Source organism: Acomys minous, assembly GCF_964271855.1.
Source record: "Acomys minous genome assembly, chromosome: 6".
Lineage (NCBI taxonomy): Eukaryota > Metazoa > Chordata > Mammalia > Rodentia > Muridae > Acomys > Acomys minous.
In genome coordinates this window covers 45,049,376-45,071,300 of record NC_140487.1, presented here as the reverse complement: position 1 = coordinate 45,071,300, position 21,925 = coordinate 45,049,376, and the positions used below count along the sequence as shown (strand labels likewise).

Genomic DNA, 21,925 nt, shown 5'->3' with positions numbered 1-21,925 from the left:
TGTTTAGTATGTTAGCGTGCCAGGTGACAACCGAATGAAAATACAGGGATGATGCATACAGTCCCCAGATGTGTCTATGTGGGACATCACTTCAGCTGGTCATCCCTGACCTAGGAGAAGACAAGTTGTCTGGGCAGTGTCTTGCTATATAATTGTGACCCTTTTGCTGGAAAAATGAGGCATCTTAGAATATAGGGTCAAATCCAGATTAGTCCTGGGCAAATACGGACAGTTGGTCACACCAGTGTAGTCTTTGAAGTATATTAATGAGTGCTCTTCATAAGGAGACAGAGACACCAAAAGCAAGTTGGGAGAAGTGCCCATCCTTAGTTTACCAGAAGTGAACTTAAGACCTGTTCATGAGGAATGAAAAGCACATGACTGCTGGACTGATTCTGTGTAATGTTCCTAAAAATGATGTAACGTGTCCACAAATCCACATTTGTGAAAAAAAAGCTTAGAGCTCAAACTTACTTCCAGTTAACAAACCAAAAAGTGTTGGGTGAACACAGAAAAAAAGTGAAGTCACTAATTTTTGGAATTTAAGTTGTTCTACAGTTTCCCTTGGACTTTAAAAATTAATTATTTTCAGATGGTATATGGAAACCCTTTCACTTATTCCAGTAATCTTATGCCATATTTTTAGTTTTAAAGTCTGTTTATACTTTTTTTTCCAAAGCATTTTATGTTAATTCAGATCTGGTAAGATCTATACCAGGTCAGCTCTGAATCCTCACCTGTACAAACAGACAGGCTAGGCTTTTTTCCCCAGCATTTTCTGAGGCTTGAAAAGGATATATTTCTGCTACTAGCTTCCTGACATCTGTGCAGGGTGTTGACTCTAGATGTAATTTACATTGATAAGACTTCCTCTGCCATTTGCCCACTGCTTGATGGCTTCATTTTACCTGTTGACATGAACTTGGCTGCTTTGAATACCCTGTTGGTGGTGGATGAATTCGTCACATGTGCAATAGCACCTTTGTGCTATGCTCATATCATTTTCAGAATGGAGTAAGCCGAGAAGTATGTTATTTCTTTAGAATTAGATATTCCTCTGTAAGCCTTTGCGTTTCTTTCACCTACAGACCACTGAATAAGCTGTACGGTTTTACAGAGAAATAGATTACATTTGCCATCATCACATTTGTCAGACCCCATGCTCGCTGATTTTAGAAGCAGGCAAATTAAATCCATTCATTTCTCTAGGGACCAGTTGGACATGACTCTCAAATGTGAGAGTTTGTGACTGTTGAATTCTCACTTTCTGTCATTTGCACACTTGCATAATGCCTCTCAAATTCATTGCAGAATTTGTGTTTTGCTGTTTCCTATGTTTGATACACTATTATTTTCTTAAGGTCTAGGATTTAAGCCTATGGACTCACAATATCTCCAGCACCCATATTTGAAGTCACATCACAATAGAACCTACCTTCACCTCCATCTAGTCTGCATGCCTTGATTTTCTTCCCTTGGCAGATCTGTTGTGCTCCTCTGGAGGGTGAGGACATTTGTGTTGGTCGTTACCCCAGTTTCTCACTTAGCACTCTCGTCATAAGGAAAGAGTGTGATGGCTAAGAAGGTGGCGGGAATAGAATGACTTTATCCCAAACCGTAGGGATCCTAAGATGGCACTTCCCACAGCTAACGAGTGGCACAAGGCCACCAGGTGCCCCCGTTCCTCAGACGTCTCTCACCATCCTCATCTCTGCCTGGGCTCTGCATCTGACTCTACTAGCACAGGCAGCATCTCCTCACAGTAGGAACCTGTCACTTCACATGCTCCCACCTAAAGCCATCCCTTCAACCACAACCATGGTGCAAATGTCAATCGTGACCTTGCTCAGCCATTCCCAAACAGTCCGTTAAAAATGCCAAAGCCTGGGGTACCCGACCTCAGTATGAAATCGCATCTCCTTGGGGTATGGACTTCAGGCATCAGCATTTTTGGAGCTCTTCTGTTGATTCCAACTTTTAAACAAGTATGGACTGAGGCTCAGCCTCAACCAGCTGCCTTAGTTGAGCTGGGGAGCATCCTCCTCCTTCAGAATAGCTCCTTCAGATAGCTAACCAGGTAAAAGTGAGCACTCAGCTGAAATGGGCTCTGCTCACAGGGACAGAGCCAGCCAGCAGTCACGGCAGTACAGTGAGCTTGGGTCTTAGAATGGGGCTGGTTTTGAATTCTGTTCTCTTTCCTGACTGTGTGAGCTTGGGCGTAATGTTAAGCTGTTTCTTCTTCTGTAAAGGGAGAATAGCCATATCAAATTCCCAGCACTGCCTAACAATGTAAGGGAAACGGCATTTTAAAAAGTGTTTCTATCCCTTTGCTAGCTAGCATGAAGCAGGCAGTCTGAAGAGAAAGAAGCAGTGCACTGGTGGGGGCGAGTATCAGAGCAGGAGGGGGCAAGCAAGCTTCATCATCACTGCTGCTGCTGTGCACTGAGCCTTCTCCAGATACCGGCCTCAGAAGAGCAGAGGCCAGATCTCAGGTTCTCCCCTCTGGCTGCATACATCATCTTGGGAACTTCTTTCTTTTTTTTTTTTTTCCCCCAAGACAGGGTTTCTCTGTATAGCGTTGGGTGTCCTGGACTTGCAGAGATCCACCTGCATCTGCCTCCCCGAGTGCTGGGATTATAGGCGTGGGACACCATGCCCAGCTCATCTTGGGAATTTTTTAAAGCACCAGAGCCTGGCCATCTCCAAGTCAGTGAATGGGGCCTCCTAGGAGTGGGCTCCAGGCATCAGTAGCTATTCAAAGGATTCCCAGGCCACTTGAATGACGAGGCAGGGTGAAACGCAGTGAGGCAGTGGTCACCGATCAGGACAGAATAAGGGAGTATGTACTTCGCTGCTGCTTGTTTTACTGCTCCAGTGACTGACTGAAGTCATGCATGTAGCTCCAGCAAAGCACATTTTGAACTAGTTTGGATACGCCTTGCCTGTTTCATGCCTGATAAGCTTCTGAAACCCCTCTATGCATATAATCAGATTTGCTTTTAGGCTACCCACTCATTTTACAACTTACTGCATGGACCTCAAGAAGGAATTAGTCAGGAAGGGACCAGGTGCCTCCTGACAACACCTTTATATAAAAATTAGGTTCCATTCACTGTGCTTATTTTTAGTTTCCTGTATGTGGATTGTGCATTTCATTCTCCTGGTGTACAAGAAGTGTGTTTTCCATTAGCTACAATGCAGAAGCAATTACGGATATGCTGTGTAGAAACCTGGTTTAAATAGTCTCCTAGCTCTCAAAGGCTTCCCTGTAAGTTGTAATTTTTAGGTGCTTTGTTTACTAGTCCAAGGGTGTGTTTTGTCATATGTTGAAAGACCACACTGGCTATAAAGAATAAGATGGTGAGTAAAAGCCCAGAGAAGCTGTAAACATCTGTGAGAGCTTGCTCGGCAGGGCTGCTTGTTAAAAGGAGGCTCAGTACATATTGATTGTGTGCAGCTGGTGGGACATGTGCTCTCACGAATGGGGCCATTAAGAAGAGCTGTCAGATATATGGCCAGCTGTCCTGCGGGCTATAGATCTGCCCCTTAGCCGTGTGTAATAGAAAGTAGAGGGGCCACACTCACAAGCTCTCTTCTAAATCGCAGCTCTGATTCGGCTCAAATTTGATATTTTATGGAACCCAGTAAAACCCAGTGCTTTGAGCACACAATCAGGCTCACTATAGAAACTGGAGTTTGAGTCTGCAACACTAAGAGCCCTGGTCAGGGCTGTCTTGTGGTCAATGGTCAGGGTTACTGCAGGTTATAGAGGAGCTAGGGTGTGAAGTGCCATGGGAGACACACATAGTGGCCTTACTCCAGACACCCTCAAACAGCCCTGCAGAAGAATTGCCAGTTGGATCTTGCTATGATCCTGGTGGAAAGAGTCAACCTAGTTACATATGGTCTACACACTATAGGCTCCCTGGAAATTCACGGTCAGGTTTTCGAAATCAACTGTTTACCAGGCCCAGAATGGTTCTGCTCAATAGAAAAAGGCATGACCTAGGAAGAAGGAAGGTTGTGATGTTTCAAGTTTTATGCTAACTTTAAAACAGTCCTTTAAGTCTTTTAATTTTTATAAGTGAAATTTCAACTTACAGAAACACGGAGAATCAAGTGATGTACCCCTCGCCCTCGGTCACGTAAGACGAGTAGTTCTGGCTTATTTACTTCCCAACCATATGAAATTCAAGGTCTTGGGTATATTCTAGTGGAAATACCATTTGCTTTAGGATTTATTTTCCTAGAAATTGATAAAATTGAGTCATAGGCATCCTATCAGCAAAGGCAGTTTTATTCTAAGCCCATGCAATTCAAGGTGTGGCCCAGAAGCAGTGGTGGCTCACTTTGATCAGGGAAGGCCTCCTGAGTGACGCATCCCATTATTTTGGTGTTGTAGTTATGTTCAGGCACATAACTTCTCCGGTGACTGGACTTTTATTACATTTTCTAAATGGCTGCTCTGCAACAGTCTACAACAGACTCTTTTAACATACATAGTGCAAAAAGCATACTGTAGAACCTCTGTGTTTTGCCCTCTGTCTGGGATTTGAGCCAGTATCTATAGATTTGGTGGCAAAGGGTATGCTGCTGACATCTAGTGGATACTGGGGACGGTCTCTTCACCCAGGAAGTACCTGGCCCTATATTTCAATAATTCCTCAATTAAGGAAGCCTGCCCTAACCAATGTGGGAGGTTTAGGCTTCTCTGTAATGTATCTGCAGAAGGATTTGGGGGTGGGTCTTGCTGTGGTTCAGGTAGAAAGAATCAACCTGGTTGCATGTGTTCTACACACTGCAGGCTCCACATCTCACCCTGAACAGTAATACAATGTTTTGTAGATGAAATTAGAAAGTTCAATTTGAATTTGCTCCAGATCCTTTAAAGATCCACTTTCGCGCATGCCACTGTTTGTCCACAGGGTTAACCAACAGGCAGTCTGATGAAAGAACGGGGAGCTGCAAATTTTCTGAGTACACAGAAATTTCATGTTTAAGAAATCTGCATCAAGTCGATGCTCTGGGAATTTTAAACTGATATTTGTGTATATGTGTACATGCTTGATCATGGTGTGCAAGCACATGTGGAATTCGTTGTGTTCTGGGGACAAAACATAGGTTGCCAGGCCTAAAAACAGGTGTCTTTACCATTGAGCCATCTCACTAGCCTAGATAATTGCCATGGCAATTTTTTTGTGGCACTTTATAAAAAATATTTTGCTTACTTGACTATTCGTTGATTTAATTTTTTATTTACTTTATTTTATCTCAGAAACAGTCTCAAGTAGTTCAAGCTGCTCTCCAACTTTCTCTGTAGCTGGGAATGACATTGAACCTGAACATCCTCCTATGTCTACCTCCCCTGTGCTAAATTACAGCTGAGTAGCACTGTGCCAAGCCAGTATTTAAAATGATCCTTTAAGTTTAGAAATAAGAACTGGGGCTGAGAGACAACTCAATATACAAAACATTTGATATGCAAGTGTGAATATCAGAGTGTGGGTCCCCAGCAGGCACATAAAAAGTCAGACAGGCCTAACAGCCAGTTTATAAGGGAGGAGAAAACTGGCAAGATGATTAGCCTCAATCTGTGAGCTCCAAATCAACAGGGGGACCTTTACTCAGTAAATACAGTAGAGAGCACTCAGAGACACTAACATCAAGCTCTGGCCTCCACACATCTGCACCCACACCTAACCAAAGATGCATACATGCAAATAATCACACACAACCAAAGTTATAAGACATGATTATGCAGGAAAATTTGTCATTTTCCTACACTAGACAGGGAAAGCATCAATAAATATAAAATACTGAATTATACAAGAAGAAATTAAATAACATGAATTTGAAACAGGAGATAAGTATCGGTATCCTAACATGCCTTTGGGTTAGGGGGTGGGGGTGAATGGGATGGAAGAGAGAGAGAGAGAGAGAGAGAGAGAGAGAGAGAGAGAGGAGGGAGGGAGGGAGGGAGGGAGGGAGGGAGGGAGGGAGGGAGGGAGGGAGGGAGGGAGGGACAGACAGACAGACAGACAGACAGACAGAACATCATTAAGTTTCTTTTTCAAATAAGTTCCCAACAAGGTTTATCAAAACATAACTCTTTCTCCATACCCTTCATAAATGACATTGAGAGCTGTTTGCAGTCAGCTGTTTGTGTAGAGGGGCGTCGATGACTAACAACTGGTGTGTTGTCTGTGCACAAGGTACTTGGCACAGAATTCGATAAAGCCACCTTCTGAATGAGTTCGGCCAAATGCTGTTTGATTAGAGCGGACTAATTGGATGGTTGATTAATTCTGCCATTCATAGATTACAGAGTTTAGCCTCCAGTTAGCATTGGTTCCTAGACTACAGTGAAAAAGGACAGGCTATTTCTCAATTTGACTGGGTAATCATTCAGAAATAGCGTAAGTCAAGAACCTAACATGTGTCTAGTTAAATCCAGCGAATGAGTCAGAGTGAGTGATTTATTCTACATATTACTCCATGACAACAATAGATTCAATTCCCATAATAGTCCGTCGCATCAGAGTGTGTTCTCGTATTCACGTTCTCGTGGTGGACAATAGAAAAACAGTGAAATTATTGTGAGACATGCCATGAACAAGCTCTTATCTAAGAGTGACAGGACATTGGCAAGCATAAGAGTATTTCTGTTACTTTAACAAATGTCTGAGAGAATCAGCTCATAAGAAGAAAAGGTTAATTCTGGCTTACAGTGTTACAGCTTTTAGTCAATTGACCTGCTGCTTTGCCTGTCACATGGAGGACATGGTGAAGGCTGCTGCTCACCAAGTGGTGGCTGGGAAGCAGAGGGGGGGGAGGGAGAGGGGAGGAAGAGGAGAGAGAGAGAGAGAGAGAGAGAGAGAGAGAGAGAGAGAGAGAGAGAGAGAGAGAGAGGAGCCCTACAGTTCATTCCACCAGCGACCACTGCCCCCAAGTAGTGCCAGCAATTGGGACCAAGCCTTTATTTTTATTTATTTGTTTGGTTTGGTTTTTCGAGACAAGGTTTCTCTATGTGGCTTTGGCTGCCCTGGACTCACCCTGTAGACCACCAGGCTAGCCTCGAACTCAGAAAGATTCGCCTGCCTCTGCTTCCCCGAGTGCTGGAACCACAGGCATGAGCCACAGCACCAGGCTAGGGAGCCAAGCCTTTAACACACAGGCCCTTATGGAGGACTTAACCCAAATCATAGCAAATGGTGTGAGAACGTGCTTACACATTCCAGCCACATGGGCCTGTAAATTGCTTCAATTATATCCTTGTGAAGGTAAGGGACCACTCAGCCTCAAGTCTGTTAACTTGATGGAAGCCAGCGGGTCTTATAGCTTCCTAAGATTTTACCGCAATATGGTACCTTGTTGACAGTCTCTGTGTAACTGTCTTAACTTCCACGGTCCTGGCAGAACCTAAGGGAGAGTGAATTAGAGAGGAAGTTTTAAATTCTCTTGCACCCTTGGTCATGTGTGTGGATTCTTGCCGCAGGGGAAGAGGAGGGCTACCTCTCATCAGGAATGTTTCAGGGACAGTGACACCTCACAGTTATCAGAGAAAGGTGTAGGGACCACATATCTCCTAGAATCGCGTATGGTACCCTGTAGCATCAGCCACTTGGGCTCTTCTCTACCTGTGCTTGACAAGTGAAGGTTGATGCTTTAACGATGAGGCTGGTTATGAACAATAACTTGTTAGCAGGAAGAGGGCTGCGTGACCTTTTTCTCTGATGTCTTGGTTTGTCCAGTTGTCTGTAACTATTCGTTTCTGCCTGTCATTTAGGAGACCTGCGGGATCAGGAAATCGCAGTATGTGCTCCCCTGAGGTTTCTGTTATGCTATAGAGTGGGATCTTTCTAAATGGGAGCATTAGGTGACTAATTTGGGCCCTTTCTCCCTTTGGAGATGCATACTTAAGAGCCTATACCAGAAAACCAATGTAAATCTCACTCAGAAATATTTATTTCGATTTAATAAAAAGAATTCTATACCAGGAAGAAAAACATTTGGTAATTAAGATTAAGACATACATCAATCAAAGGTGAATTCTAACTTGTAAAATTTATTTTCAAATTTACATGAAAATTTTGGTGCTGAACTATTCAAGCCGGAGGTTATAGTAATTGCATCATCTAGCTGAGGGGCCTTCAGGTCTCTTAAGAGACTATACGCAAAATCCACAGTAAAAATCTAAGGTGCCTCTAGGCTAAAAGAAATAACTAAAATGTGGCTCACACCGATCAGATCAAGGTTTTAGTGGAGGACAAGCCCTGTCTTGCCCTTGTCACTTACTTTCAACTAGTAGGATGACAATGTCCAGAAACAGATTATCAGTACTTCTTGTGAGGTTTTGAAACCGCTCCCCTCACCCTGTGCCTTTGCTGCAGCACCTGCACATCTTGAGGAACACTCGCCTTTCTGCGGAGGTTCAGCAGGCGGTCACTCGTTCACTGACATCCTTGGTGCTCTCTTCCCTTGCCTTCAGGAGAAGCCATACCAGTGCTCAGAGTGCAGCAAGGCCTTCAGCCAGAAGCGAGGCTTGGACGAGCACAGGAGGACGCACACGGGAGAGAAGCCTTTTCAGTGTGATGTGAGTTGGGGGTCTTAGATCTGTTTTAAACAGATTTTTCATATGGTTTCTGTTAGGGATCCATTCTTTTTCAGTCCTCAAACCTCATATACAGTGTTAATTATGAGTTTTTAATGAATACCCTCGATTAGGTTGATGAAATTTTCTATTCGGTGTTTGTTTTCAAACCAACAAACAGTTCTAAAATTTTATCAAATGCCTTTTCAGCATGCATATGACCGCTTTTGTCCTTTTTCTTGTCCCTGTTCGTTTTCTTATTTGAACTACCATTGTGGTCTTGAAATAAACCCTACTTCGTCATGGCTTAGAATCATATTTTTAGGCTGTTTCCTTTTTTTTATTAATCTACTTGTTTATTCTCTTTCCATCCCAGTCTTTGTCCCCTCCCCCCTCTCCTCCCGGTCTCAACCCCTCCCTCACCCGCTTCCCTATTCCTCAGAAAAGGGGAGTCTCCCCTACACACCCACCTCAGCTCATCAATTTGCATCAAGACTGACCATGTCCTCTTCCCCTGTGGCCTGGTGAGGCTGCTCCACCACGAGAAAGGGATCAAAAATCAGGCAACAGAGTCCCTGTCAGAGGCAGCTCCTGCTCCCCTTACTATCAGACCCACATAAAGTCTAAGCTGCCCATTGGCTACATCTATGTAGAGGACCTAGGTCCAATCTATGCGTGGTCCTTGCTTGGTGCCTCAGATTCCACAAGCCCCTTTGGGCCCTGGTTTGTTGGTTCTGTTGGTCTCTTCTCGTGGAGCTCTTGTCTGCTCTAGATCCTTTTATCCTTCTCCCCAGTTTTCCACTGGACTCCCTATGTTTCGCCCTATTTTTGCCCGATGTTTGGCTGTGAGTCTCAGCATCTGTTTCAAATCGCTGCTGGGTGGAGCCTCTCAGAGGGACAGCTCTGGTAGGCACCCTGCCTGCAAGAACTGCAGACTTAAAATCATTTAATAGGATTACATTAAATGTGATCGTTTTGTGTGTGTGTGTGTGTGTGTGTGTGTGTGCGTGTGCGTGTGCGTGTGCGTGTGCGTGTGTGTGTGTGTGTGTGTGTGTGTGTGTGTACTTTTGCATCTTGATCCATGAAAATGTTGATCTCTACTTTTCTTTCTTTTACCATCTTCATCTGGCTTTGGTGACAAGGTATGCTAACTCCAGATGATAAGTTTTGAAGTCACTCTGTCTGTTTGGCAGAATTCATCTGCAAGATCCATTAGTTCTCAACTTTCTTTGTTCATATTACTTTTATTTGATCCAATGTCTTGATGTCGCATAGGACTGTTGAGTTACTGTTGTTATATTCCTTTTTTTCTTAAGTGACTTTGATAATCTGACAAACTATGAAGTAAAATCCACTCATTTACTTGAGGGAACTAAACAGGCTATAAGTATTTTTAAGAAGCAATACTTGAATGAGTGAACCACTGTCGTAAGCCACGTCCAAATCATCACCAGCTTAGAAAGGAACGTGGAATAGGCCTCCCTGGCTGTAGCTTTTGACCCACTGGTCTTAGTCCTCATTAGAATGCTCCAGGAAGTCCCTACTGGATGCACGATATATTGCCACTCTCCTTTAGGTTTCTTCAGGTCCTCAGAGTTCATTTCTACCCTTCATCTCAAGCTTCTTTTCAAGCCTTTTCTCTAATAACCTCTAAACCATTCTTCCTTCAAGTAAACAGGGTTGGCACAGCTCCAGGTCCCTGCCTGTCGTCTCCTTCTGTAGTCTTGTCCCCTCCTAGGAGATAACCCTCCTCCATCCCCACCGTGTGTTTCCTCCCACACCCCTGTCTTGTGGCCCCACTTCTTAACAGTTACCCCAATCTTTTCCAGCCATTGAATGTGCTCATGTCTGTACCTCTTTTGGCACAGAATTAATGTCCCTACAAGTATTTATCCTAGACTACTGACTACCAGAGATAGTTTATCCTTTGTCATTTTATTACCAAATCAAGTGGCACATGCATTCATCAAGTATTTTTTTAACTAACATTTATATAGAATCCCCATTCCCAACTCTGAAAGAACTTCCTTTTTAACATCTTGTTTCACTTTATTCTAAAACAAAATCAGTCCACCTCTATCTTGGAGTAATCATGAAAAATAATGCTTTCCCAGTTTTGGTATTTGAATTTGTACCAAATCAGGACAGAGTTGGGAATCCCTGATGGAAAAGAGGAAAAGGATGGGTCTCTGCTATGCAGTGTTAACTCTCTTACTGGCCTCTCTTCTTTTCAGCATGACTGTAAGTGACCAAGCATTGGACTGATTTATTCTGAGCATCCTCAGACTCCCCTAATGGCTATATTTAAGCTAGTGAATGCAAATCTTTTCACATCTATGTAGTTGGGCTCATAAGTGTGACATCAGGTGCTCTCCAGGGACATCTAATGCTCCGCTGAACAGTCTCCTCTCCTGTGTCAATGCTCTGGCCTTCCTTGGTTCTCTGAGCCGTTACCCACAGCTTCATCATCTTGCTCAGCTTCCTTTACATTCTGGTTGCCACTGCTGAGACTTTCCAATGGGGACTGTAGACATGGACTTGCAGTGAGCCCAAGTAGTTGGACATCCTATTTACATTCTCAAAGGCACTCTTGTTCCTTAAAATGGTATGAGCCAGACAAATAGGAGAAAGAACAGTCCGTTCACAATGCTCAACTTAACGTGAGAAGCTTCAGTTCATCCTGGGATTTGCCCTGGGGAAGAGGTATAGACTGAGTGCAGATTGTCTGGCTTCAATTCTAGAAATCACTTTCTTTTCCCTGGAAATCTGGTTAACCTCCATTTCTCTCTGTGAAAAAGAGGATACCATACTAATAGCTACTCAGGGGTGCAGCTATGGGAAGTAAGGAAACAATGTGAAGAAATCACTAAAAGGACATCCTGGCTAATGGTGAGAGCCATGTGTGGCACAAAATGGACAAGTGAGCAAGATGGCACCTCCTCTGTCAGTGTAGAGCTCACTTAAGGCATATAATGTTAAGTAGATAAACACTGATAAATACTTATTACCATTTATGAAAAAGACTGCAAAGGAAAAGTACAAAACCAGGCAACTCTGAAGGAATAGTTAGAAAAGTGTTATCTGTGTTTATGTTATCTCTGTATTTTCTCTGTGTTTATTTACCTATTTAGTGTAAAAGATGATAAGGAGTCAGCTATGGGGATAAGAGCATTTCAGGAGAGCAAACAGCCTGGTTGGAGGCTACAGAGGGTAAGGAATCCTGTGGAGAAGGAGGTGGAGCATGGTCAAAGAGAAGGAGTGGAGAGCAGGGCCATACTCACTAACTAGAGAACTGAAGGTTTCCACCGTTGAAAGCAATTGACTCAACGTTATCTTTGTAAAAAAAAAAAAAGACACTACAAGTGCTGTGGGTGAGCTCTCTTCACTTTGTCACTGGGTTCACAGAAAGGACCAGAGAAATAGGACATGACAAGTAATTCTACATTTATCTTGTAAATGATCATCAACAAGTATAAAACAAGTTGGTACTTCTTTCACATGAAGGTACTTTCCATGAAAACATGCTTTAATTTCTTTGAACTATTCACAATTTTGAGGTACTTATGTTGCTCACAAGAGTCTCCACATGTACATATGTATATCTATCTATCTATAGATATATAGATAGATATGTATATACCTATGTGTATCTTTTCCCTTTTCTCCTATCACCTACCATTATTTTATTTTTATAAATTCAACTAATATTTTATGGATTAATGACATGTGCCTTAAAGTTCCTTATGATAGTAAGGAAATACATCTAGAATAATCACACAAATTGGTCCATAGGTTGAGGGTAAATGCTGTGAAGGATATATAAAGACTGCTTTGAGTACATTCAGCAGAGAATTTCACCTGCCAGGCATGTCTGGCCACCACTCAGATAGCTATGCTCTTTCAAGTCCCTCTTTGTGGCAGCTCCTCCTTAGTCACTGCTTTCCAGTGTGCTGATGGCACCACTTGCTTAACATTTAGTTAGTGTCTACAATATAACACCCAATTTGCATAAGCTTTAGACTACATTTGATCTTAAATCCTGCAAGGAATCCACCATTATTGTTACTTCACTGGCAAGGGAACTGCAGTTAAAAGGGATACTTTCCCGTGTAAAATTCCATGCTGGCTCTTCACCAAATACTTAGGAGGCATGAGTGAACACAGTTTACAAAGACTCTGTCCTCTGTTAGTCCTGAGATTTGCCAGAGAAAAACCAATTCCACAAATTTGAAGTAAGATTTATTAAATATCAAATACTAAGAGATGGACGTTGGTCAGGACCACTCCCTGGAATTTCCCAGATGAGCAGCCCTGAAATATGTTATGGGGCTTCTTATAGATAAAACCCATAGACCACCATACTTTCCCATGGGGCTTTGCTTCTTCCAAGAACCGTTACAGCATTGCAGTAAATTACCTGGTCCTTGGCCAGGTGGCCTTACAGGTTGATTTTGCCAGCTGCCATTCTGCCAGCTGATGGCCAAATGGCCCTAGTGGGTAAATCATCTGAAATGGGACAGAGAGGGACATGTCCTTCATTTAAAGGCCTAGATTTGAGCACAACAAAAAGGCTAAAGAGGGCCTAGCAAAGTTTGGGCAAGGACAGACCTCCTTGGAAAGCAGTGTGCCTCAAGTACCAGGGACTTCTGCATAAATCAAAATGCATCGTCATCAATGGCTCCAGCCACATTCAGGTCTGATATGTTTCTGCATTACTAGTTGCTGTGACAGAAAATTTTCCTTCCTCCATAAAGAAGAGTGCACACAGTTCTCATTTGCTTTAGTTTCTTCCCAAGCCTCATTCAGAATTCCAGCTTTCTTAAGTCTTCTTTGATTGGTATTTATTATGCCTTTTGTTCCTACATTATTTCTGTACTATTGAAGTAGATATTATTTTCAAACAACTGTGCTTTGAAGACTATAAGTGGTCATGGAAATTTTGCATAACATCAGACTTTGAATCTCACTTGACTGCCCTCTATGACTTAAGTTATTGCTCCTTACTTACATGTTGTTACTGTGTACTTTTTATTACCTGGTTGTTTGATGGGGATGTTAAGCCAGGCTGCAATGTACTGGAGTTCATGTGAAATAAACTGCTTATATGACTTAATTAAGCAAGATATAAGCAAGAAGAAAGAAGGAAATGGAATACTGGGTAGTAAATTTGAATTGCAATGCTTATAGCACTGTTAACCAGTCACACCACAAGTGGTTATAATGCTTAAAACATTGCTAACCAATCACATCACAAGTGGCTATAACTCTTAAAGCCTTGGTAGCCAGTCACATCTCAAGTGGAACTAAATTGAAAACATCACATAAAAACTGTCTTGTGTATTTATGCCCTGTGGAGAGATGTCATCCAGGCTGTAAATCACAGCACTTAAGGAGTTGTTGTGAATTGTAAATACACTTTATTATGCTAAGGAAGGTATGTTCCTAGGAAATTGTTTCTCTGACATTGTTTAAGTCCAGAGCTGGAGAAAGGAAAGAATTGCTTGAGGGTGGTGTAAGCCATGTAGTTAAATGCAAGTGACACTTGAGAACTGTAATTAACATCTCTGAGTGTGAAATTCCATTTATTGTGAGAGCAGTGTTTGTCCTTAGGCCCACTAGCACATACTTGATAGAAGGAATTTTCATAGTGTATATTTTGTACATGACAGACTGGTTTGTCATTATAAATATGGAGTGTCTGGTTCTTTTCTAGGTTTGTGACTTGGCTTTTAGCCTGAAGAAAATGCTCATCCGACACAAGATGACTCACAATCCCAACCGCCCAATGGCAGAGTGCCATTTTTGCCATAAGAAGTTTACTAGGAATGACTACCTCAAAGTGCATATGGACAATATCCACGGTGTAGCTGACAGCTAATGGTAGCTGTCAAGGAACCAAACCAGGTGGAAGGGCTTCTAATATGAATCCCAGAGTCTTCTCACCTGACCAGCTTAACAGAAGTAGCCAACAGCAATGCATTGATCTCACAGTGTTTATTTGCCTGTCTTTGGAATTTAGAGATGGATTTTTTTTTAAATCTTACTTTCACCAAAAAAGAAATTCAAGTGAAAAAAATAATACTTTGTAGATTACAAAATCCTTAGGTTTGTGTGTTTTTGTTCTGGCTGATTAAAAGCTAAATACAGAGGTATGGCTCTTGATTTCCTTTCATGAAGATTATTGACATATTTCCACATTAGGCATTTGTGTTACGTGTGTGTGTGTGTGTGTGTGTGTGTGTGTGTGTGTGTGTGTGTGTGTGTTGAGGGATACTCATGTGCAAATACTGGACACTGCAGTTGGTTCTTAGTAACTCAGACAGAAATCAGACATCCAAGTCCTTCTTTGTAGATAAAATAGTACCATATGTTTTCAAAACCTCAGGCATGAAAATATTTGATAAACAGATAAGGAGTTGGTTACCCAAGGACTTGGGAATCTATTTAATAGATCCATTTAACAATTACCTTAAGATTAAGAGATATTTGAGAACTAAAGTTTCTAATAGAATATTGTCCACTTTGAAGAATCCTCAGAACAGACAATTCGCATGCATCATTCAGTTGTTTGTGTTCATGGTGTCAAAATTCTTCATATAGACCACACAAAAATAATTGCTATGTTGAATTTTTATCATTCTGGTTCTTCTGAGTTTTAGAGTCCATCCTTAGAAACTAGCAATAATAATCATACACAGTTAGAAGTAGAATCAAAGTCGTTTGCCCATCAACAACTCAGTTATGCGGAGATGACCCTGGCCTGCATGAGTTGTCAGTGCAGGTACAACAGTCCTCAGAGCCTTGTCTTTCTGATGTGATTCTCAGAACACTCTTGAATTATCCTCAGTCACCCTGTAAAATTAGAAGTCTGGAATGTAAAAATATAAGTCTTCTCATTGTTATGGTTTAAATTCATTTCAGCAAATTATTTGACAGCCAGATACAATGAGCAAGGCCTGATGATATACTATAATAATGATCATATACTGAAAAATAAAAAGAAGCCTAGATCATGGACCTGTGTGGTCAGAACCTGTTTTGAATAGAGGGACATTAATTAAAAGGAAGTCATTTGACGGTGAGGGGCTAGGATAATGGTTACCCAAGGACTTAGGCATCTTAGTTTAGAGTAACAAGAAATACAGAGATTGACTATAGACATTTAAAGCCTTTGAAGATAATGTGCTTGAAATGTTCCTAAGATAACTTGTAAGGAACCAAAAGCTGGGGAAGACTGGACGACTGGAACAGTGCCTTTTGGGCAGGATAGGACCACTACACTCATGAACTTCCTGCCCTTATGGTTGTTGCACAAGACAAAGGTAGCCATATCCTAGCATAGAGATGTAAGAAAGTCTTCAGCATCCAACCTCTGCTAAGGACCTACTGACAATTCATGGTTCGCAAAGGAATGATAATCAGTTCTCTCTAAGGGTGTAGACCCTAGTAGGTCAGCTGTACTCCAGTGAATGGACCTACCCATGACACATGAGCAATGTGCAAACGGGACCCACTGGGTTATTTTTAAAAGATAAAAAAATAAAATAAAAATAAAAGATGATATGAAGTTGAAAGGGATGGGGAGGTAGATGTAGATCTGGGAGACATTAGGAGAATAGGATGTAAATATAATCAAAATACATTATACAGCATTTTCAAATATTTAAAATAGGTTATTAACATAGACCCAGATGATATCTGGATATGGCTATGTACCGTTTTCTATCTGAAATTATAGACTGTATTTTGTGCAAAGTTTAGTCTTGTTTTTCACTGTGTTGTTTGTTTCCACAGTATGCCTAAAACTGAACTATTTCTCACCTCATCAGTGTGCTCAATCGCTTGAGTCAAAGCAGCTCTCAGGGTCAGTGGTGTGTGCTGTTTAAACATGCCCGCTTGTCCTTAAGATGCTCCCTTTGCTGGGTGAGATTTTGGATCCTCATTATGGAATGGGTGTGAAACTGGAAAGGAGACCAAGCACGAGATTGGTGTGATCTCACGGTCATGGTCATGATTCACAAGGCAGCTGAGGAAATAGCACTTGACACCCTGGTGTCGTCATGCTGCTGTAAACTGGGGGGGGGGGGGGGGGGGGAGGAGGGGAGAGGGGAGGGCAAGGTTGCTGTCCTCACCCTGTGGCAGGCTGATACATGAGAAGGACCTACCAGAGCACCATCCTCAAAAGACTGGAACCAAACCAGTACCTTAGAAGACTATTGATGTGTTCCGCCCTTACTCAGAAGACAATTGCTTATATAGAGTTCCAGCTATTGTAGCCTCTGTATACTATGACTTAAGTTGAGAATTCTTTAGGCTGATTGAGAAATTAAACATAGCTAAGGATAGTCATAGTCTGTGGGTTGCACAGTGAAGCTGGACTGAAGGGCTCCAGCTTGATAGGTTCTTTTCATCTTTGCTTCTGTGAAAGCTTTGGGCTCAGAAACTTTCTCGGGTAGCGACCAGACATTCAGGCCCCTATGGATGAGGCCTGCAGCTAAGGGGCTTTAAAAGATTTGGAGCAAGTTCCGATAGCCTTGTATGCTTGCATGTCTAGTCTCACAGTTTCATGACAGCTGTGTATCCTGAGTTTATTTCATGAGCATTGGCTTGTATTCCCCTTCCCCATTCTTCTTGCATGTACTACCCTCCCTTTCTTCTCCTTTCCGTCTTTATTTCCATTGTGATTCACTGTGTAGGACCTGGTTTGTTTATACATGACCAACAGCTGCCACATAAATGTTTTCACTGGTAATTAATTGTTGAGGTTACCCAGAATAATTAAAATGCTACTTTCATGAAACTTATTTCCTATAACTGTGTGTGTTGGGGGGATCACTTTTGACAGTGCCTTAGATTTCGTGCTCTACTACTCCCGCACATCTGGAAAGAGGGAGGGCTGGTACTAGAGATACTCTCTCTCTCTTCTGTCAACAAAATGATGCATTGCTTGTGAAAACTCACGACACGCTTGGAAATACATCAAAGTATATGTAAAGGAAGCACATGTAAAAAGCAGGACACTTAAAGCATTTTAATCATAAACCTATAATATATATATATATATATATATATATATATATATATGAACACTACTAGGCTTAGTGTGTGCATTTTGCTCTACCTTAGTTTAGTTAGTATAGGTGTTTAGTAAAATTCATGTGAATACTTTAAATTATTTGAGTGAAATATGATAGTCACTACTCCTAGGCCTCAAACTTCATATGTTCATCTAAGTATATTTAGGGCTAGAGAATGCCTCTAAGGCCAAGACATATTGGTCTCTTGGCAATCACACAGGGCATTTGATGCACTTCTCTTCCTATTCTGGGTCATGTCATATAAAATGGAACGCCACCAAGATCCAGTGAGACTTAATATATGTCGCACCCCAACCTCTCTGAGAAACCAAACCTAATGCTCGAAAGCATAACTTAAAGTATCAAAACTCATGTATTATGCCTTAGTTATTTTTGGCTTAGGAAACGCTTTTTTCTGGACCCAGAGGTAAGCCTGTAATCCCAGCTGCTTGGGTGACTAAAAGAGATGGGTGCTGAGTTCAAGACTGCCAAGGTTACAGAGTGAATTCCACTTCACCCTGGCAAGACCTTGTCTGAAACTGAAAGTAATAGGAAGACCAGGTTTGTAACCCAGTGCTAGAGCCCTTGTGTGGCATGCATTAGGTCCTGGGTTAAATCCCCAGTACGGTTAGAAAGAATAATGTTCATATACCACATTCAGCCTCTTCCCAGCCAAATCCTGCATATCCTTACCTAGTAGCCTGGTGTGTCTATCTTATCCTCCCCAACTATTTGGACCGGGTCCAGGCCCCACTACCGGTGTCCTGGTCTAGTCTGGCCATCCCTGCCTGTTCCACAACTGATTTCTAAACTTTCAACAGGATTCACCCTGTCTATACCCCAAACCACAGGCCCCTCCCAGAACACTTTCAAGCTCTCCACCTTGCCGGATCTTCCCACCTACTCTGGGCTTAGACCAGGATATACACCCTAGGGTACACACCCACTAGCCCACTTCCCAACAGAGTTCAAGTAAGACATTTCCAACTGCTGGGCTCAATCCAGTTGCCTGTCCTCTCTTCTACTCCAACATGATCTATTCATATCAGGTAGAACTTACAAAAGGATTCCATATGCCCAAAGTTCATTGGAAAAACACTAACAATATGAAATATCAAGCAAATATTTCCTCTCTAAAAACCTACCAGTTCCATAGAAAAGTTTTCCAATGAGCATTATTGAAATGAACTCCAGGACGCTGAGTTTTAAAACGCAATCATTAGCTTCATCAAAGCATTCAAGGCATTTGGCATTTAAAGAAGACAGAAGGAAACAGCTCAGGGTTACAGGAAAACACACCAAACAAAAAGTTAAAAAAAATTGAAAGAAATAATAAAGACAGAGGCAGGGATTGATAAAATAATGACTAAAAGTCAATACAAAGTATCAATAAAACTGGAATTGGTTCTTTGAAAAGATCAACAAGATTGGCAAGGCATTAACAAAATTAGCCAAACAAAAGAGAAAACAAAATAATAAAACTAGAGATGAATATAGGTATGCTACAGGAGATTCCAATTAAATTCAGAGATCTGTTAGGGATCATTCAGAAAACTTACATTTTTTAAATGGAAAAATCTAAAATAAATGGATAAGTTTCTATGTATAATCTGTCAAAATGAAAGTGTGAGCAAATTAAAGAGATGCACCTCAGCAAGGAATATAACAGAAGCAGTAATGAGTCTTCCAACAAAGAAAATCCCAGGACGGCAGTATTTCCTGCTGAATTCTTCCAACCCATTAAAACAGAGTTGACTCCAAGCATCCACAACTGTTCTATGTAGAAGAAAGGAAAGCAGCACTGCTGAATTCACTCTATGAAACCAATAGTACACTCTACCATACCAAAGGAAAGGACATAACAAAGAAACCCCAGTCATCATTTTCCTCTATGCAAGAAAAAAAAATCCTCAATAAACTGCTTGCAAGCTGAGTTCAAGAAATATAAAAAATAATTATCACAAATCTTAAGCCAAGAGGTTTCACTCCAAGGATACAAGGATCATTCAATATATAGAAGTCAGTAGATGTGGTGAAACCTTAAAAATAGATTAAAGGGCAGAAATGACACAGTCATCTCAAAGGAAGGCCTTTCACAAACTTTAGCACCTTCTACGAGGTGAGTACCTTGAAGAAACAAGTAAAAGCATGTGCTTTGAGAAATCCCGTCATGTAGCATGTGGGTGTAATGTTTGTTTAAGTACCTTGCTTTCTGGACAATAGATCTCTCTGGAGCCATCCTGTTGTTCTGTGAAGTGTGAGAGTGTGTGCAGCTGGTCGACTCTAAACAAGCTGGGCATTCATTCAGGCGCATGCGTGTCCCCTCCCCTCCCACCATCATCCGCCTTCTAACACCTTCTTCAGTTCGTTCTCTCCTGAGTCTGCCACCTCCTCCTGAGCTGTGCTTCAGAGGTGGTGACTCAGGACAGGTGTCCTCCACACTAATTGGTCAGCCTGGGGATAGTCTGGAAGAGCCTGTGGTCTGAGAAGTCCCAGGTGCTTTACAGAGTAGCAGGAACGTCCTAAGCAATGGCTGCCGCCGTTCGGAAGAAACTGGTGATCGTGAGCGATGGAGCTTGTGGAAAGACATGCTTGCTCATTGTCTTCAGCAAAGACCAATTTCCGGGGGTTTTCATGCCCACGGTGTTTGAGAACTATGTGGCTGATGTCAAAGTGGACGGGAAACAAGTGGAGTTGGCCCTGTGGGACACAGCGGGACAAGAAGATTATGATCGCCTGAGGCCGCTCTCCTATCCAGGAAAGAGCAAAAATGGAGTGAGGATGGTCTTTGAAATGGCCACAAGGGCTGCTCTGCAAGCGAATCGTGGGAAGAAAAAGACTGGGTGCTTTGTCTTGTGAAGCCTTTGCGCAAACACAGCCCTGTAGCAGCTAATTTTCAAGTGCTATTTACTAATGTGATAGTATAATTGCTAGCCTTTTTGTTTATTTCGATGTTTGAGATTACAAGTCAGAAGTCATCTTGTGACCACTGTTTAGAAGGCAGCCATGATTGCTAATGCTGCCCAATCTGTATGACCGACCAGGGGCCAGATGCCTCTCTAACAGCCCGACCTGCATTCTACCTGAAACACCAGGCACTAACTGAAACATTTACTATTTCTAGAAAGAGAAACGGTGACTTTGTTAATTAGACTGCAACTACTTCCTGATATACAACCTATCATCTGTGAGCCCGGAAGAACTCTGTTGAGTGGCCACTTGAGACTTTACTCCCTCACAACTGGGATTGCCATCTTCGTTTTTGTTGAAATCTTTCTCCATGGAGCTGTGGTAGAGCAACAGCTCTCTGGCTTCATGGTGGTTACCTTACAGTTACTCTGTTGTTGGTGCCACTTAGTGTATCTTATCAGAAACAACAACTACCCCAGACTAGATGTAGCATTTGGGGTATAATTGGATTGTCTGATGCTGATATTTGTCATTCCTACATCAAGTGTCCTGGTTGAGAGAAAGGATTGGGAAATAAAGTCAAACGGAAAATTAATTTTTATAATTTTCATTTTTTTCTTTTTCTGAGGAAATACAGCCGTATCTCCCCATCACTACCACCACCACCACCACCAGTTTTATCCCTTCACATTGTTGTGCCCCTTTGCAGAACTGGGCAAATCAAGTAGGAATCTGATGTCACACCTAAGGGAACAACTTCTTGCGGGTGACATCTCACCTGGTCTGCAGGGCTGGGTCTACACTAGAAGTACGTTTGTTCTTCACACTAATGTGGAGAACAGGTTGCCTCTCCTGGGATCAACCTGTCCTTAAGGATGGCATGGGGTGTGAAGGTGGACACTTTGTCTTGGGTGACTGAAAGGTTTTTTCCAACCAAAAGAATAAATGCATTGTTCAAAATGTATGCGTGTGGATATGTGTGTGTATGTGGGGGGAAGGGCATATATGGCAAACTTACACTCAACCCTACACTCAATGCATTTGCTCTAAAATAAGGAATGAGACCTGGTACCCATCTCCTCTGTTCTTATTCAGTACAGTATTTCAAGTTTTGGAACAGTAGACAAATGCAAATTTGAAAAAGCATGCAAATCAGAAAGGATTCCTGTTATCAATACTTCAAATACACAGTGCTATACTTAAGAGATCTCAGTGGCAACACAAGAAAAAAATTGTTTTTCTTATATTTGTTGGCACTTTTAGTAAAGTAGCAGAAGAAAGTCAGCATGCAATGATCAGGAGATTCAAGTCCTGCGAAGCTTCAGTTGGTAGTAGACTTACCATGTCA

The 21,925-nt window shown here is 42.0% G+C and overlaps 2 protein-coding genes across 3 annotated transcripts in view; both read left to right on the top strand.

The window, feature by feature from the left end:
* PRDM5 (PR/SET domain 5) overlaps positions 1–14,738 on the top strand; it is a 153,556-nt gene extending 138,818 nt beyond the window's left edge. The window contains exons 14-15 of one of the 2 annotated variants that reach the window (XM_084787308.1): positions 8,489–8,593; positions 14,304–14,738. In XM_084787308.1, coding sequence (XP_084643434.1) covers positions 8,489–8,593; positions 14,304–14,468 — 270 coding nt within the window. In that variant the 3' untranslated portion in view covers positions 14,469–14,738. Of the gene's footprint in view, positions 1–8,390; positions 8,594–14,303 lie in introns of both variants that reach the window. The other variant, XM_084787309.1, reaches the window with a different exon arrangement.
* Positions 14,739–20,003: 5,265 nt separating this feature from the next.
* Positions 20,004–21,472, top strand: LOC311600531 (transforming protein RhoA-like). The gene has a single exon (XM_084787307.1). The coding sequence runs from the start codon at positions 20,197–20,199 to the stop codon at positions 20,524–20,526; it is 330 nt and encodes a 109-aa protein (XP_084643433.1). The 5' UTR covers positions 20,004–20,196; the 3' UTR covers positions 20,527–21,472.
* Positions 21,473–21,925: the final 453 nt, after the last annotated feature.

Excerpts from the sequence above, each read along its gene's own strand:
- LOC311600531 (XM_084787307.1), top strand. The coding sequence starts at position 20,197 with ATGGCTGCCGCCGTTCGGAAGAAACTGGTGATCGTGAGCGATGGAGCT.